Genomic DNA, 18,852 nt, shown 5'->3' on the forward strand with positions numbered 1-18,852 from the left:
GGGTCTCCAATAGGGAAGTGTTAGTCTTTCATCATATTCACCACCGATAATTCCTGGAGGAAGGAGGGAGCTAGGAGGAAAAGGCCTGGGATGCAAGGGGTTGGGATAGAAGGGAATGGGGTGGGGTGACGACGGCAGGAACATCCCATGCCGCCCTTTCTGAGCTTCTTTTCTTTGTTTGTGCCTCTTCCTGTACAGCTATAAAAAGAAACAAGAACAGGATCTGATAAGTGACTGGGATGTCACCCCAAAGTTCTGATTCGCTTTCATTGTATAGATCTATACTTTCCTCCCCGACCCCCACTATCAAGGCAGACAGACCAGTGCACAGAAGAGAACTTGCACCAGTTTCTTTGTGCATGACTAAGGTAGTTCCTCTGAGCACAATACTGAACGAAGTCTACCCTTTAACTACACTGCGACTGAGCAATCACGCCGACTGGGAGTAACAACAAACCCAAAGGAGGGATAACTGAGCGACTGCAACCCAGAGCGCTCAAGCTGATGTGCGACTTTCAGTTGGCCTTTTTTAAAAGGGGAAAATTGAAACATTCGTTGAAAACATCATACCACGACATATAAAGTATTGGGGTGGGGGTATCACTTAAATTCATTTTCTCACTTCAATTATGTCCCAATGGACCTCAATTTAAACAAAAAATAATGCCTATTTTAGAAGATGGAACATGTTTTGTACATATTTGAAGACTCATTGAATTTTACTCTCTAGTCCTATTCCTACCAATGTCTTTTATAGTAGGCATCTGCAAGTAAAATACATCATTTATTCTTTTCATAATGTACTATTCTAACTAGCTGAACAGCTGAAGACTCCTCTGGCACAAAAACACACTTAAAAATTTTGGCAACAGAAGAAGGAAGAATGTTTCATGTTAAGGTGAAAAACAATCATTGTGTTAAGATTTTTTTTCGTGTGTAATTACAAGAAAATAAGGACTGACTCTAAGGTAAAAGTTGAAAACACTTTCATTTACTGAAAATTAGCAATAAATTTAATGAAAACAGACTTCCATCACATCAGAATAAAAGGGAAAATATGCCCATAATGTATTAATTCGCTACTTATTTCTGTGCTATGAATATTAGCCTTGATATTTAAAAACACCTACTTCTTTCCAATCTGTGTCTCGAACTCTGACAGAACCATCTATGAAGGAAAAACAAAAAAATAAAGATTTAAAAATGCTTCATTCATCCAGTATTCAACAGCAGGTTTGCTTTTGTCCTAAGAAAACTGAAGCTTCTTCACTGAGTACAAAAGGAACATGAATCATTTGTTTAACATACACTGTTATCATTTGTACTTGCAACTAACTCAGACCCCCCTGGATGGCTGAGGGCAGTCATCAGTGTCTGTGCTACGTGGTTATGCAATGCAGCGACTCTCTCAGGGATACAGAGGGCTACATGGCTGCTCTCTCCTTGTACTAACTGCCCCATGCTCTAGCTTCTCCCCCTAATTTCATCTAGGTGTGTCAGTTGTTTCTAACCCCAAGTCTCATGTCACACTAAGCTGGGTTACCACCTTTGAATGTCATTACTGGAGGTCAAGCTGACTTGACCACTGTCATCACTGCCGCCACGATAACCATGTCACCGTAAACATGGCCATACAAAAACTACAGCTTCCACAGCAACATGCTGCAGGGGAGGACTCTCTCAATGTAACGTGTACACTGGTCACAACCATGGAAGTAGTTAGAAAAGTAGCGATTTCTAAGTCAGGCTCTGAGGATGGTCTATAGAGAGAAGAAACCTGCCTCACTTCCGTCTTTCTATCCTGGAAGCCTGGAAGTCTACTCTGTCAAGGGGCTGTGTGTTGCAGAGAACTCAAAAATGAACAAGGAGTGCCTTCGGCACATGGCAAAGGTTTATGAAGCTTAGAATCTCTTTACAACAAGGCTACTGGTTAGGATTATTTGCAACTCTTTAAAAAAAAGCCTACAATTAAAAGTTTTTGGCAAGCTGAGTAATTAAGACCTCAATAAGAAAGCCCTTTTCTTATTAACATATTAAGAAAATCACCTCGAAAATCCCGCAGATATAAACACCTCCACAGAAGCTGGTCATTTGATGCAATAAAGAGGTCGTGACAAACTGCAGACAAAGACAGGACAGAACGGACATCCAAAAGCCGGAAGATCCGTAGTTTCAGCTCCAGTGGAAGGACTACCAACCCAAACACATCCGGTAGGTTCAGAGCTAAAAGGAAAACGAAAAGAGGTAGCACTGAGTAAAGAACATCAGCTTTCCCCACAGATCAAAAGTTTCCAACTTGTTCCTTTCTAGAGAGGTAACAAATCAGATGATGGTCTCGATTACCCAAGCATACATCATCTACGACAAACTTAACCACAGGTCAACTATATTACCACTACTAGCTCTAAGCCCCTTACTCCTTTTATGTTTTAGTGGAAAGACAAATACTTTTTAATACAAACCAAATAAATAACTGAGAATTTCTTATACTAGCCAATGGCTTCTTTTGTTTCAAGCAATATTCAATGTCATAAAAATTTTTCTACTCAACTACAGAAAATGGATGATTCATAGCTTTTATAACTGACTCATAATACTGCCACTTATTAGCTGTGCCTTTGGACAAGTTATTTAAATTCAACTCAATTTCCTTATCTGAAAAATGAGTTAATAATATTACCTACCTCACTAAGTTGAAAATTAAGTGTGTTAATACATAGAGTGCTGAGAACAATGTTTGACACACAATACTCAGTGTTAGCAATTACTATTAAGCAGGCTAAAAAAAGGGAAGTAGATAAATTCAGAAACAATACCAAGAACAGTAATATATTCCAAAGTCAAGTAAAAATTATTCTTTACTAGCTCCACTGAATACATGATACTATTCTCCACTAGCAAAGATAATCAAAATCTAATAATGAGTTTTAGAATTCATATTGTTCTCTTCCCTCACTACGAACTAAAGAAGACTACAGTAATAACAGCCTGGGCACCATGCAACTTGAGACCTAGAATATTATTCCTCTACACACACACAGCAAATAAAAGCCATGTATCCATTTGTATGTGTCTGAAATTAGTTACCAGCTAAAGGATGGTGGTAGATTATGATTCTCAATCATTTTCTACCCTATAATTAAACTTCACCCCACTACCATCAGGCTTGGCCTATTTTGACTTGTTTTGTCCAATGAAATTGAGTGAAAACGGCACATCATTTCTGAGCAAAAGCTTTAAGAACCAACACGTGGTTGGGCCACTGGCCCTCGGGTCCCTCTGGCACAGAAAAGCATGTCCTGGATAAAAACAACTCCTTCAGCCAAAGCTAACCCACACACAACATGTACATGAGTGAGAAATAAATGTTCGCTTTAAGTAACTGTGATTTTTAAGTATTTTTACTGCAATACAAAAAAGAAAAAGCTGACTAACACAAAGATCTTGAATGAATTATAAACCTCAATGAATTAGTTTCATCATCTATAAAATGAGAATAAAATCCACTTCAAAGTTATTAGCATTAAATAAGATTGCATGTGAAAACATCCAAAGTACCTAACGTAGAATCCCAATAAATATTGTTTAAAAAAAAAAAGACCAAATTTACAAGCTATACATCATTTACTTATGTATTTACTGAACACCTACTACGGGCCAGACCTTGTGCTAGGCCAGAGAATACAAAAGTGAATAAAAATATTCCCTGCTTTCAAGGTATGCATAACCTTAACTGGAGAGAAATCATTATCGACAAATATTATGATACACTGAAAAACGTGTTATAATAAAGATATGTATAAAATGCTGTGGAAATACAAAGAGGAAGTGAATAACATTTAAGGAATTAACATTTAAGCTTAGACTTGAAGAGCAGAATTTCACTAAGAGAAAAGAGAAGAGTCATATGTCAGTCAGAGTCACAAGCAGAGTACATAAATTTATAATTCTTTCTAGCTATACGACCTGTGATAATTTATCATCTCTCACCTTGCCGGGTAAAAGCCAGAAGAGGATACACCAGCTGGTCTTTGAAGAGGCGAGAGAGCTTCTGAAGATCTTTGTATATCTTGGCTACATTTTCCGCTAGAATATTTTTTAAAATGCAAAATCAAAACACAAAATCAAGTGGAGAAATTTGAAATGGTGTCCTCTACTTCTGCCAAACCAAATCAAAGTGGTAAATTTTCACAGATAATTCCTACATAGACACGAACCAAAGTCTCTAGTAAAAGAGGTATAGTGTGACTCTGAGAACTATATCTTAGACATAAAGCTAAAAATCCCATAGCAAATTAATAGAGCTGTCCCTACCGTACATAGCTCCTAGGTTACAATTATAGGAGAAAACACTGGTGTGAGATTCGCACACACAACCAAGTTTACTGAGCATCTACACATCTGGGCACCAGGGCACAGTGAAGAACTCCTCTTGTGGAGCTTAGATCCTAGTAGAATAGTGTTTATCACACAATGACTATGTAAGAGCAACTGTGCCAAGCATTTCTCAAGCTTCCTTCAGAATCGGTTCTCTCTTCACCATCAATACTATTACTCCTACTTTGAAAACAAAAAAGGTTTAAAGAGCCCATCCAAGGCCTGATAGTGACAGAGCTGGGTACAAACCTAAGTCTGACTTCAAAGCACTCATGTTAGCCACTACATTGCTGATCTAAGTGTGTGGTCCATGGATCACCACAACTGACATCACCTGAAAAATGTTTAGAAATACTGAATCTCAGGACTAAACACAGGCCTACTCAGCCAGAACCTCCATTTTAATAAGATTCCCAGGTGATTCACATGTACATTACAGCACAGGAAGAACTGTAAAATTACACCCGAGGTGGGAAATTCAGTTTTACTATGTATTTACCAAGTGTATAACCTTGAACCCTCTGATCGCACCTGTTTGCTCACCTGTTTAAAGGAGACATCACCACTGCACCAAAGAGTGGTTAAAATTTAAAGTGCCCAGCATATATCCATAGACAATCAGTTTATGCTCACTCCCTCCTCATTCTGCCTCTATGCATTTCGCTATAACAAAACTCATTATAACTTGATTAATAATAAGATGTGCAGCTAAAGTCTAAATCTTTGTTGCATGAACTACAATCTTGAGTTGAAGTCAGATTTCAAGATATTTAAAAATCAATTTGGTTAATGGCCTTATTTCAAGTGTAAAAATTGATTTAAAAAAATTTTTTCCTCAGTGACCTATTATAAAAGTAAATAGAAACTTACAAATAAATGGATAAATAACAGTACCTAGTACATACTAGGTACTATAATTAATTAAATTAAAATGATCTGTCAAATGAACAGCATATTCCTACCCACCATAAAAAGTGCTATATTAAAAATATTCAATATAGTCCATAAACTTGCACTATAACTGTATTAACTTTCTTCCTCTCATTTTTACTTTTTAACAGAAAGCAGATCAAGAATATGAATCTAAGCTACATTCTTATAAAAGTTGTTTTAAAAAATAGGCTTAGGAGTCAAGTCTATTCTAATCTTAAATTCTATCATTAGCTCTGTGACCTTGAAGTAATTTAATTTCCTCTAGACCTATTTCCTGATCTATAAAATGGACACAACAACCTCTACTGTTACAGAGTGTACACTATTCCTACTCCCACAGCAAGGCCCTCCCTAGTGTGGAGATGAATGTAGTGCTGTAGCCAAGGAATCTCAAGATGTTCTGGTCCTAAAGACCATCTTTGCAGATTTATCAGTAGAGGTCAAGCATTCTCAACAGGGGCAATATTACCCCCAACAGGGCAAAATTGGTTCTTGGAAAGCAAAATAAATAAATAAATAAATCCTAGTATTACATTGGTTTGTGCCTCTCTAAAGGGCCAGAGCATACAATTAAGTATACAGTATATCAATACTATTAAATTTTCATATGGAGAACGATTAGGGAGGAAAAATGTGTATAAAGGCTCATTAGGAGGACTAATAATGAAAAGAAGGTTAAGAAACACTGGTCTAGCATGCCATTAAGTGTTCAGAGATCATTATAAACACGTACAGTTGCCCCTTGAACAACACAAATTTGAACTGCACGTCCACATATATGCAGATTTTTGTCAACAAATACACAATTGGCTCTCTGTACCCCTTGAATTCAACCAAAAGCAGATCCAAAATACTGTTTTTGATCCGCAGGTGGGAATCTGTGAATGTGAGAGCAGACCGTACACATTGTTCTACATGATTTTATAAAAGGGACTTGAGCGTCAGTGGATTTTGGTAACCATAGGGAGTCCTGGAACCAATCCCCCGGATACTGAGGGACAACTGTAGTTAAGTTTGGGGGGAGTCAAAAGTATGCATGGTTTTTTGACTGCGTCGGGGGTGCATGCCCCAATCCCTCTGTTGTTCAAAGGTCAGCTGTATTCTGATGTCTCCTTTTCCTTTGTTTTATTTCATGTCAGTCTCTCAAGGCTTGATCTCCCCTGGGAACTAACAAGTCTCCAGGTCTTCAAAGCAAAGATCTAGATCTAGGTGGTGCTCCCTTAAAAGACACTGCTTTAAATGCCATCTCCCCACCAGACCACACCATTCTCCATCTGGATTTTAAAACTCTCTGAAGTTTACTATGAAGATGAAATGGAATAACATCTGTAAAAGTACAAAAAAAACACTTAAAGATGTCAGTTCCCTCTCCACCTCATCTCTTCTCCTTTGACTGCCTCTCACCCTTTGGGTTTAACTGAAAAAAATAAAAAGGAAAACTTGTCTTCTTTATTTCTACTAATATAAGAAAAACCATGCCTAGAATGTAAGCTTTTGGTATACTTCCAACGTGCATCAAATAGCAATCAAATTTACATAGGTGTAAGCAAACACATTCAATAATGAAGCTGCACTGTATGCCTTCCACAAACCACAGATGCTCTCTACATTGCTTAAATACAATGCTAGAAAAATCCACAAAGATTCTGAAATTATGATGCATCAATAGTGTACAATGAATTGTATACTACTGCCATTACATAATGGCAGTATAAATATAATCCAGCATTCTAAGACCCTAAGAAAAAGAGAAAAGAAACAAACTCTGCAACATTTTCTTGAATTTGCTTTAATCTCATTCAGAAATGTGATTCAGTTCTTAAAAAAAGTGAACCTCTCAGAGCTTCATCCCAACTGTTAAATGTGATATTACCTGGTTCCTCTTTGCAAATAAAAGATTCTGGCAGGAGCTGCAATCTTTTCACACTTCTAATCTCATTGTTGATTTTTAGTGTAGCTGTTAAATAAGCAAAGGAAAGATGATGAAATTTTTTGTCACTTCAATTGCCTGCATTTTTCAGTATGAGATTGTATTTCCTTGCCCCTAATACATGAAAGGCACATTATACAAAACAAACTGCTCTATGCTTATTTCCTTCCCTCACAGCAAAGTATAAACCTGCCATTGAATGAATTTAAAATCACTTTAAAAACATCAACTTTAAAAACTATACTAAGCACCATGATATAAAATCCACTAAGTATCACCAAGAGCAGCTTCTTAGGAATTGAAAGATATGCAACAAGGAAACACTTAAACACAATAAAATCATTATTTCTAATGATGTCATGACAAACCCCATTTATTTTTCATTTAACCCTTGGCAATGAGTCTTCCCTTGTTTATTAAACAAATCCTGCTAGTTTTCACAGCATCATTTCTCTGTAGACCCAAAAGACTAATATTCTTGACATCACCAGAGTTCAATTTCAATCATGTACACAAAGGTGCACTTCATCTCATTCCATGAAAGAACCAGTGATGTGTTTACTGCACATGTGCAGTGAGCTGGATGTCTTTGGTGAAGGGAAGATTTAATGACACACTGCTCCTTTTCAAAGAACCAAGCCGGGAATGGCTGTCTGCCACAAAAGTCTGCATGTAGCTGATTTGCTAAGAAGAGTAAAGGAAAAAATATCGGAAACTAAAAAAATCACAGGACATTTAGCAGCCATTCTCTTTGTATCCTGAAACTAGTAAATAGAGGTTATTATACACATGTTGTAAAAGAGCTTTTGTAAGAAACTGAGGCAAAAATTACAACTTTGCGTTTACTTTTTGATAACATCAACCTAGCGAGTTATGTGACGTAGCAAAATGGTTAGATGAAAGCAGAACCTGTTGACGCTCAGTGTAAAAGAATGCCCAACCAAAGTTTCATTTGCTAATTGTCATGAATTGTTGAAGAGACATTGCTAGGTCCTCGTGCCATCAGATTGTCACATTTTGACAAATGTGGAATACCGCCAAAGGTGTGAAAGCAGAAATTTTGAGACTTTAACATTTCAAAGAATCCAGTGATGGGAAGGAAATAGCATAAATTACATAATAAGGAACCTAAAACTCTTTCATTTCAAAGATCAAGACAGTATTTAAGTCAGTGGCTTTCAAAATAAAAATTTTAGCAGAAAAAATATTTTTCAAACAAAATCTTATAAGGAACCTCAATATATGAAACACACAAACATGTTGCTGCTCGAGGTTTAAATGGAGACAGGGCCTCCTTGCTTTCATCTCGGCAGAAACTAGTAGCTGCGGAACATGAGCTAAAGCACAACCAAGTGTCTGCCTTTGCTATGCAAAAGATCAGCTGAATTGAAAAATGAAAAATGAAGAATACCGTCCTATCTGAAGGACAAACCTCAAAAATCAAAATGGAACAAAAATGAAATATTCTAGTCACTCAAATGGACCTCCGAAATGGGTGATCATGAAACTGTTCCATAGACCACTGGTATGGACCTGTAGGTGGCATCTGAGCTAAAATGAAATACAAAAATGGGATGTATTGCTATCCCGTTGAAATTTCTTAATATGAAAGAGAACTAGGAAAACAAACTATTCAGAGTGACTTTTGCGGGGTGGGAAGATAAAACACACACTAAGGTCTCAGGACCCTTAGCAATGTCTCTATGCGCTTTTACATTGTTCAGAGGTGCCAAACAATAAAAAGTGACCCAGCTCAATCTCACCTCTCACCATCTCTCAGTTTGAGACCTTGGTTAAAAAAATAAAAAAAAGCCATCCACATCATAAAGAAAGAAAAAATATTCTTCAAAGAGTTCATATGTGATAAACTCACCTCACTCCTATTATCATAATTCCTCTGGAACAAAAATATTACAAGGTTAAGGTAGTAAAAGAGTAATGCCGCCCCAAGAGTACAGGCTGCTGGCCTCAACATCAACCCCATATTCTAACCTTTCGAACTCATGTTGTCAGTGGTCTAGGGATTAAACAAAGTTGAGAAAGACTCATAACTATTTCATGATAGCCAATCAATAAAGTGGCTATAAAATACTTGGAGAGAAACATGTAAGTGTTCATAAACTAACAGCCATGACTATGCTATCCAATTACCATTTATGACAATTAGGTTTCCCAAAGGCACACAGGTGAGAGCAGCAGAGCCACCCTCGCAGAGTGGATGCGTGTACTGCAGCTTATACACACCACCCGACTTCCAGTTCTCTGGCATAGACATAGCTTTGGCTTCGGTCCCCTGGGGAATGAAAAGGAAACAAATAATAAAGAAAGGTATTATTCTCAAAAAGATTAAAATCCAGGAAGACCCTAACTTGTCTAGAAATAAGCATTCCATACAGACCCCTTAATAAAATCTATTAAATCATTAATATTACTATTTCTAAAATTTTGATAGAAAAAATGTTACATTATGTGACATTATACTCCATCAGAATTTTGTTTAAATAAATAAAATAAAATATAGGGACTGATTTCTCTCTTCAAATACTCACTTCTCTGCCTAGCAAAACCCTACCATTATTCAAGATCCTAGCTCAACTATCACTTTCCTTGTGAAGTCTTTTTCAAAAAAAATTGTTTGTCATTCCCTCTCTTTTATCACCTAACATTCTGTTCATATTGCTATTGTTACATACTTCTAATACATTATTTATCATAATACAGTGTAATTTTTTTACTTGTTTCCCTCCCACACTGATGGACTCCCTGAGGAAGAGGACTGTCTTTATATCCTAATTCCTGGCTCAGTACATGGCATGCTGCAGGTGTTCGATCATCACTGATTACTCTACATTACTCATAATGTGGTCCACAGTGGCATCACTGTTCTGTGGGAGTATGCAGAATCTCAGGCTCCACCCTAAATTTATTAAATTAGAATCTGCATTTTAATAAGATTCCCATTCTTGTGCACATTAAAGTTTGAGAAATTCAACTATAAATGTTCTCTGTGAATCTCTGGCAACTTATATATGTATAAGTGTCTCCTAGAATTTAACCAATATAGTATAATTGTCTCTCTCCTACTCTTGGGCTATAAGCAACCTGAGAGCAGAGGCAAAGCACTGCACCTGACATTGGTAGTTACTCATCAAATGGATAACGAATGAATGAAGGTAAGCAACTACAGCATAAGAACAATGTCCATCTTCCTAACCGAATCTTATTTACTGGCAATTCATAGAGCCATTAACATAAAAAAATAACCCAGCGAGCCATCTGTCTAGTCATGCCCAATCCACACCCGCTGACCGTATTTTATCTACATATTTTCATATATAATCTTTTGTCTTCTTTTTAAACCAGAGCTGTCACTACTTCTATAATATTAACTAAAAACTGACAAAACAAATGTAGGAGAAAAAAAAAGGAAAAGAAGGGAGCACTTACTGACTGCCTACTGTATGCCCATCGCTATGTTCAGTACATCACATTTAACAGGGAAGTCTAGAATATACAACACCCTAGTGAAATTTATTGAGACAACTCCTTTCCCAACGGGAAAGTTAAACCCTAACAAGATGTCTTCTGCTTATAGTCTTACCTGAGGTATGTAGCCCGACTCCAACATGAGAAGATGTAGCGATACTATCAAGGCATCGTTGGGATTAGAACAGTCAGCTGACTGATACAGGGTCTCTAACGAATGGGGCACCTGCCCTTCCACCGATTCACTGCAGAGCATTGGTTCTGAGGGACAGAAACCTGTGCCTCCTTCCACATCCACAACATCTTGAATTGACTCAGCTTCAAAATTCTGACTAGGCCCTGACTGAAAAGGATAACAAAATAATGAATTCGTTAAATAGACTTTTACTTTTACATAGTATATTTTGTATCTTAAAGGAAACTGAGATCAGTGCTCAAAGCCAAAGCACATTATTGGGTTCAGAAATGAGACACATTAAAGTGAGCCCTCCTACGTAAACGAGCTTGCAATCTCTTCCTCCATCCTGAATTCCTTATCTCCGTTCATTCTGACCGATATACCAAAAACCTGAAAATCTTAGACATCTCCCTCTACCTTACTAAACTCCACCCCTAATCTGATCATATTTCAAAGTTCCACTGACTCTATCTTCTAAATATCTCTAAAATCTTCCCCTTCCTACTTGCGTGGCACTTCGGATTCATTTATCTCCTGACTTCTAGCAACAGCCTCCCCAGGTATCCCTGACTCCACTTTCAGGTCTTCTAATACATCCCACACACTGCTGCCAGAGTTTCTGGACCATTAAGAATCCAATTATATCCTATGTCCCAGCTTAAAACTTGCCAGTATTTCCCTGATGCAGACAGCAAAATTTCCCTAAACTTTGCCTTGGAATGCGAGCCTAGATGTTCTTAGGAAAAAAACAGGTCTATGAGGAAATAAATTTGGAAAATTCTACATGCTACAGCCACCTAACCTTACCCTCCATGTTCGTGAAATACATTTTGGCATTATAAAGCTCTAAGAAGTCCAATAATAATACTAAGTGTGCATAACATTTAACCAGGAAACACTATCCTTCTTCAACACTCAACATCCCTGCAACACTTACTTACAATCTCATGAAACAAGTTTTTCATAGAGGACACACTAAGAAACGCAGGCCCACAATAAAATCCAAACTCCTTAGCATACAAGGCCTTCATCACCTGACCCGATTCTGTACTGCGTCCACCTTCTACCGGTCCCCACGTCTTTTACAGAGCTAACACAAGACTACCACTATGCCTTGCGCAAGCCTTTATTACCGCACTTCATAACATTGTATTGTAATTTCCTAATTAGACGTCTAAATCCTACCATGAGCATAGCTTAGGAAGGAACAGACTCCATGTCACCCAGTTATATAACCCTAGTACAGTACCCGGTACATAGTAGGTACTCAATAAATGTTTGTTGAACAAATGCTAAAGGATAATATCTTAAAATTTCATGTTTTGCTTTCAGAGTTTTCTCATTTGTACCATACAAAAATGCTATAAAATAGGCAAGACAGATGATGTCACCTTTTTATACATGCTGTGACTCAGATTAAATAACAATCAAGGTTACCAGCTAATAAAAATTTGAAATGAACCAAAAATCACCGGACTCACAGGTCAGGGCTTTTAGACATAATACACTGCTTCAATAATACTAAATTACCTATATTAATTTTGCTCAGAAAGCTTATTTCCTAGGCATGTGCTCAACTCTTAATGCAAAGCACGTGTTTCTCTTTTAAGTTCATATTTCCATTAAAGAAAAGGCAAAGGAAATTAAAATTACATCATCTGAGTCAAAGGGTGGAAGACTGTAAGGGTGCATGAGGTTGTTCTGCCAAAATCTCTGAGTACTTAAGCCTGATGGCTTATGGAAAAGATCCAAATTCACTTGTTAAAACCTAGAGGCCATTAACAATTCACACCACCTAAAAAGGAGGGTCCCTCATATTCTGAACAAATAGAAACTACTTATTAAAACCACCTAACACCTAACTAAATTATAAAGTATACAGGCTCTGTGCTTCTTTCCTCTCAATTGTGCCTAACTCTTGGCCTTTTACTACATACTGACAGTTGTGTCGAATGAGAATACACGTGGAAAAAAATTCTGTTATCTTCCTCTTATGTCATTATCGGTTTAGGTTGTCCTAAACCGATAATGACATAAGAGGAAGATATCAGAATCCCCTGGTGAGTTTATCAAACCTACTCCCGGTCCATGAGAACTGACATTCTCTGAGCCATTCTGATATGAGTGTTTATCTTATTCTTCACAAGTGTGGAAATGAAAAAAAAAAAAAAAAAGTTCAGCACCACGTCTCTGAATGGATCCTTTGTCATATGTCATTTACAAACAACTGAAATAGATGACTAAGATGCAGTGTGGAGCTAATGTTAGGGTCTGATGCTGTGTTATTTCTGTTTTGCATTAAAGATCCAACAGACACACTAAATGAATTCCCAATACAATAAAATAAAAAATTTACACTTAACTACAAGAGTAAAATTTTCCTATTGTTTCAAGTTTTACCCATCTAATTTCCTTTCCTAATGCTCCATTCTACATTTAATTAGAAGATCCTACTTTTTCAAGTACTTAAAGCATTATTTATGAGATTTCAAGTTAAGTTTCTTCACTAAGATTTTACAGTCACCCTATACAAGTCTTAGAATATAAAATAACATACTTTTAGAACTTAAATTACTAACTTAAGGCAATATTATTGTCTTGAAATATTCCAAAAGGAAACTAATAAATATCACATGTACTATGAAAAGTTCCATTTATTGGACAATTTTAATAGTACGCAGAAGAGAACAGGCCTTTCTATCAGAATCTCTGAATCTATCAGCAAAAAGAGATTCAGGAAATGTAATTTAATTACGTGGCTAAATATTCTTACTCATTCCCTAGATTACTTCTATGAAACAGAAACACAAAAATATATAATAATTTCTAAAAAACAATCATAATATTTTGAGCTTTATAAAAGCTTTTTTTAACTTGCTTAATCTCTCTGGATACTAGTACTAAAAATCTGGACACAGAAGATTTTCATAATTTACCAACCTGTTAAAAAGTATTTTCTTAATATCTATACTAAATAACACATTAGGCAAAATGAATACTTATGTTTAAAGCCTACAAAAGAATATTGGAAGTGATAAGTATACAACACACAAAACAATTAACAAGATAGCATATATATTGGTATTAATAAATTAAGTAAGAAAAGCGATCACTTGTGCCATATAAGAAATCAAAAGGCAGAATAATAAATGAGGTGTTTACAAGGCAATCAAAATAATAAAGAGAAATTAAAGAAAATTATTGGGCTATGGTTGGCAAGGCCTTGGAAGATGGGTAGAGATACAGACAGGAGAGGGAAGAAAAGTAGTGGGTTACAGGTTGGGTGGACAACAAAAGCAAAAGTGTAAGCAGTCACTAGGTAGCGTGTGTGTGTGCACATGCAAGCATGTGAATGTGCTGGCTGGTGGAGGGAAAACGGTAAGGAGTCTGATCTGACAGAACATAGTTTACCAGAGGGAAGAACAGAAACTAGCCCTGCAAAGGTTGTGGGGCAACTTCTCAGAAAGCCTTAAACACCAGGTATAAAAGGACAGACATTTTCCTCTGTACCATGACAGGGTTGAACTAGAGATATTTGGTCTTTTTCAATTCAAAAATTTGAGCACAGGTATAACTATGACACAGAGTAACTAAAGAGCAAGGGGACAGCATAACCAAAAAACATGCAGGAAGATGAACCTCGAAAGGAGACTGACGAACAGACACTGAAAGCCTGGAATGGAAAGGAAAAACTGTCAGGGCTTGTTGAAGAACTCGGTACAAGGGGTCAAAACTCACTCCAAGGTTTTAAGCTCAGAAAAACAGTAGTACTATTAACAGGCAAAGAGGGTGGCTGATTTGGGAAGAAGAGAACATCAGTGCACATATTTTCAAATTTATGTTGGAAAATACAATCTGAGGTAATAATTTTTCAAATCCAAGTATAAATTTACTGCAAATCATTTAGAAATAAGAGGACTAGACATAGCCTCAACAAGTAGAGTAGACCAGAGGGGTACAGCTGGGAATGTAAGCTTAAAAGCAACAATAGAAGCCGAGGGATAATTTATCTGGAGTGTTTGAACAAAATAAATAGTTAAAACTGGGTTATTCAGAATGCCAGCCCAATATTGATCCAGGCATTTTGCAGTTAAAAAAAAAAAAAATCTTTTTTCTACAAGAATATAATCTGCAATCCACTGATGATAATTACCCTGACTGGTACAGAATTCAATCGAGGTGTTCATTGTGAGTTAACCACTACCCATATCTTATCTTGATATTAATACCCACCATACTGTCATCATTCCAGACATCAGATTGGGCTGCCTCTCCTTGGAATGAATCACTCCACTGTTCTTCCTGTTTGCTGGGCTGAATGGAGCTGGCAGCCAAAGAGGGTTGGTCATTATTCTGGAGTGAGGAATGATCTGAATCTGTGGATGAAGGTAAGTTAGGTGCTGGAATGGCATCTTCAAGAATCAAACATATCAAGTCCCCAGAAACAATCCCATATGAAGCCAAGGTCTCTTCATCTCCAGTGAGGGCATCCTTGTTGTTCAATGTAATTGCAAACCGGGTATCAGAACTGCCAAGAAAGATGGATAAGGATGGTAAGAGCTACCTATTACCATTATCCTTAACAATACATTTGGAACATATAAGGTGTATGGTATGACCCTAGAAGAACTAATGAAAACAAAACAAAAGTATGAAGGAAGCCAAAGTTTTGGAAAAACTATCAAAATTATTTGTTCTTATCATCGAATGCATAAATTATAGATTTCTAACAGCTAAAATCCTAGGCTGGGGATAGGATACAGTAATTCTCTATCATTAGTCCATATTTTCCTCAATCTTAAGACATACAGTTTTTTATTTTGACATCTTTGAAATACAGATGCTTATTAAAATCAATGACATATCACAGTTTATTTAACAGCATTGTTTCCTTTAGTGTCACATATAACAACGTGCCTCAAGAGTGACAGCAACTGAAATTCAATGAAATGTAGTCTTTTAAAAATACAAATTATATCACGTCATTTCTCTCCTGGAAAATCCTTCAACAGCTTCTATATGAATTTGGAATAGAATCTTTAACATGGCCTCCAAAGTCCCACATTTGACCCTGACCCACTTCTACCTCATCCATCTTATACCATCCATCCTCTCACTGGCTGTCCTCTCTACTCACGTGAGCTTTCTGTCCTCAAAATAGATCAACTTCACTGCAGCCTTTGGGCCTCTGCATTTACTCTTCCAGATCTTCAAGTGACTCTTTCTCATCGTTCAGGGCTCAACTCAAACGTCACCTCTTCAGAGATGCCTTCCACCCAGGCTCCACCACTCTATCCTATTCTCATGTTTTATTTTTGTTTTAACACTACTATTTGAAAATATATTATCTCCCTTCCCCACCCCCACGCTAGAACTTAAGTTTCATAAGATCAGGTATCTTGTCTGTCTAGTTCAAAACTGTATCTGCAACACTTGGCAAATAAAAGTATTAAATGTTAACTCTAAATGAAAAATAATTTTTTTTAAAGTTTGTTTTAAACCTAAAAAAAAAAAAGGAACATATGTATTTTAAAAATCTACTAACTTTCCACTATGAAAAATAAACCAATTATACTACCTCTCAGAAAAAAAAAGTATTTGTGGAATAAATGCAACCAACATAAGTTGGGAGGATCAAGATGAGACTGAAATCAGGGGTACCTATTCAATGTCCTTACAGGGCTGTAAGCTTATGCTGGTTCCAAAATACTAGATCCACGTCCTAAATGAATATTCATAATCACAAAAAGTTAGACTAGTGTACATAAATGACTAAGTACAAATCCCTCCTGATAAGTACAAATTCACTCTTCTATGATGTCTTTTATATGAAAGAGCACAAAGTCAAAAACTCATCAGTAAACAAGAACTCAAATTATCCTGAAGCAATAAATTCCCATCCTTTCTGCAACACAGATTACCTGACCTTGAATGAATAACCATCGTTTCACCATAGTGGTGAAGACTAATTAATAAATCATTGTAGAACATTTTATAAGACATTTACACTCATCAACGGTAACTTCATTAACTTTTTTTTGAAAAGTTAAAGGATAAAGTCCATTGAAAATCATTCTGTTTATTCTTTCTTACAATGCTGCATTTTTCAAATGAGCCTGAAATAACTTTTTTCTTTCACATGTAAATACATTTTTTTCTTACCAATCTGAGTGTCTTTGGTTGAGAAATTACTGAGGTTTTAGAAACTACTCCTGCTTATTAGAAAATAAGTAGCTTGCTTGTTTTCCAATGCTTTGATAAATGCTGGAATCTGTCAGCTGCCCAGAAAACCACTACCCCAACTCTGGCAGGAAAAAAAAAAAACACCTCAAATGAACTATGTGTTTATGGATCATTTGTCACAGCAAAAGGTTGTTTTATTAATACGATGTTCATTCAAATATCTATTTGTAGAAAAGGTAAAAAACTGCTTAATAAAAATGTTATGCTTCCTTCCTCTATAGAAAAAGAAAAAAGCTATTTCTAAAGTAATATACTGTTTTCCAGGAGAGGCTTTAAAAAATAGTTGTTTTCTGAAATTGTGGGGGTGGGGGAGGGACTTTAAAGTTCATCAGGAAACGCCATCCCAGAAACTCCAGGCCTTTTGAAAAAAAAATATTTTATGGCAACCCCAGATCCATTTGCTCGGCAAAGACATTTTAAAAATAATGATGTCATATAGACACATTTTAAAACAGACCATTTATTATAAAATGAACATACTTTCAGACGAATGCATTTACTTTCACAAGATGAAGCTTACACATTCCTTCCAGTTAACCAGCCTTCATTGTAAAAACAAACCTGAAAGAGAAACTAACGGGCTCTTGGGTAAACAAAGAGTCATACTGGGTTTCCCATCTTTCAAGACTGTTCAGCCTCATTAAAAAATAATAAAATGTAAACACACACAGATGAAAATCCCTTAAAAAGAGAAGTTAATTTTGAAAAACTATGGTGGGGTAAGGACGCCAGCATGCAAAACACGAAGTTTAACACAAGAAATAATAAGTATGCCACTTAACATAACATTTAAAAGGAGTTATGTCAATATCTCATGTTTTTTTCTTAATTTGGAAAAAAATCAGGCTTACTTTTAACGTAATAATGCCTTAACCTGAAATATGAAAGAGTGAGAATTTCATAATATGGCTTCATTTTACTGAATTCCTTAAAAATAAAATGAAAGTTTGTAAAAGTCTTATAAAAGGAGCTACTTAACCAACAGAAAGGCTTTCTTTTTAAGAGTTCACCTAAAAAATCCCAACGAACATCTTTTTTTAAAAATATTTTCTTAACACAAATTCAAAATTCGCTAGCTCAGTATTTGAAAAGGACCACCCCTACTTTTGTCCCTCTACTCCGATTACTGTCCTCGGAAAATGACCCTCTGTGGAAACAAAGCAGCCTCATCTGCGGTCCCATAAAATGAATAACAGAATTTGATCCTTTGCTTTTCAACGTCACTGACCCCAAACTGCAAGCTCTCCAGAGCTGTCATCATAAAGCCAGACATTTGCCATTGTTTTAGCAAAAAGTGACATCTCGCCCAGGAAAATAACATGATTCGAACCGTGCCAACAGGGTGTATTTTGTAAAACTCTGCAGTGGCACATGGACCGTAAACACTCAAAAAAGTCTTAAGACCACTGCAGCCTCGCAGCTACGGTACAAGTTACGGGCGGCCTCGGACGGAGGGCCGATAGCTAACTCCTTCTAGTACTTTCCGAACTTTCTCACGGAAACAGCTGTCGGCTGGAGTCGGTGAATTTCAAATCCCTGAGACCCTGGAGAGGTTTACCCCAAACCAAACCCATAATTTCCGACCTTAACATTTTAACGGACGGGACAACTCTGCGTGCTAACCTATTCCTAGGTTCTTTTGCTGTAAAAACGGAAGCGACGGCTCACCCTGGAGGGGAACGGAGCCTGCGCCACGCTGGGCCAT

General features: G+C 36.7%; 1 protein-coding gene across 1 annotated transcript in view; it reads right to left on the minus strand.

The window, feature by feature from the left end:
• The window catches only part of FBXO7 (F-box protein 7), a 19,309-nt gene extending 463 nt beyond the window's left edge, over positions 1-18,846 (minus strand). The window contains 10 exon segments of the mRNA XM_015591576.2: positions 1-9; positions 12-198; positions 1,131-1,168; positions 2,047-2,223; positions 3,991-4,086; positions 7,184-7,267; positions 9,392-9,533; positions 10,842-11,069; positions 15,138-15,432; positions 18,816-18,846. The exon segment at positions 1-9 is cut by the window's left edge and continues 463 nt beyond it. Of these exon segments, the coding sequence (XP_015447062.2) occupies positions 1-9; positions 12-198; positions 1,131-1,168; positions 2,047-2,223; positions 3,991-4,086; positions 7,184-7,267; positions 9,392-9,533; positions 10,842-11,069; positions 15,138-15,140 (964 nt within the window). The 5' untranslated portion in view covers positions 15,141-15,432; positions 18,816-18,846.
• Positions 18,847-18,852: the final 6 nt, after the last annotated feature.

This window comes from Pteropus alecto, unplaced genomic scaffold (assembly GCF_000325575.1).
Source record: "Pteropus alecto unplaced genomic scaffold, ASM32557v1 scaffold94, whole genome shotgun sequence".
Taxonomy (NCBI): Eukaryota; Metazoa; Chordata; class Mammalia; order Chiroptera; family Pteropodidae; genus Pteropus; species Pteropus alecto.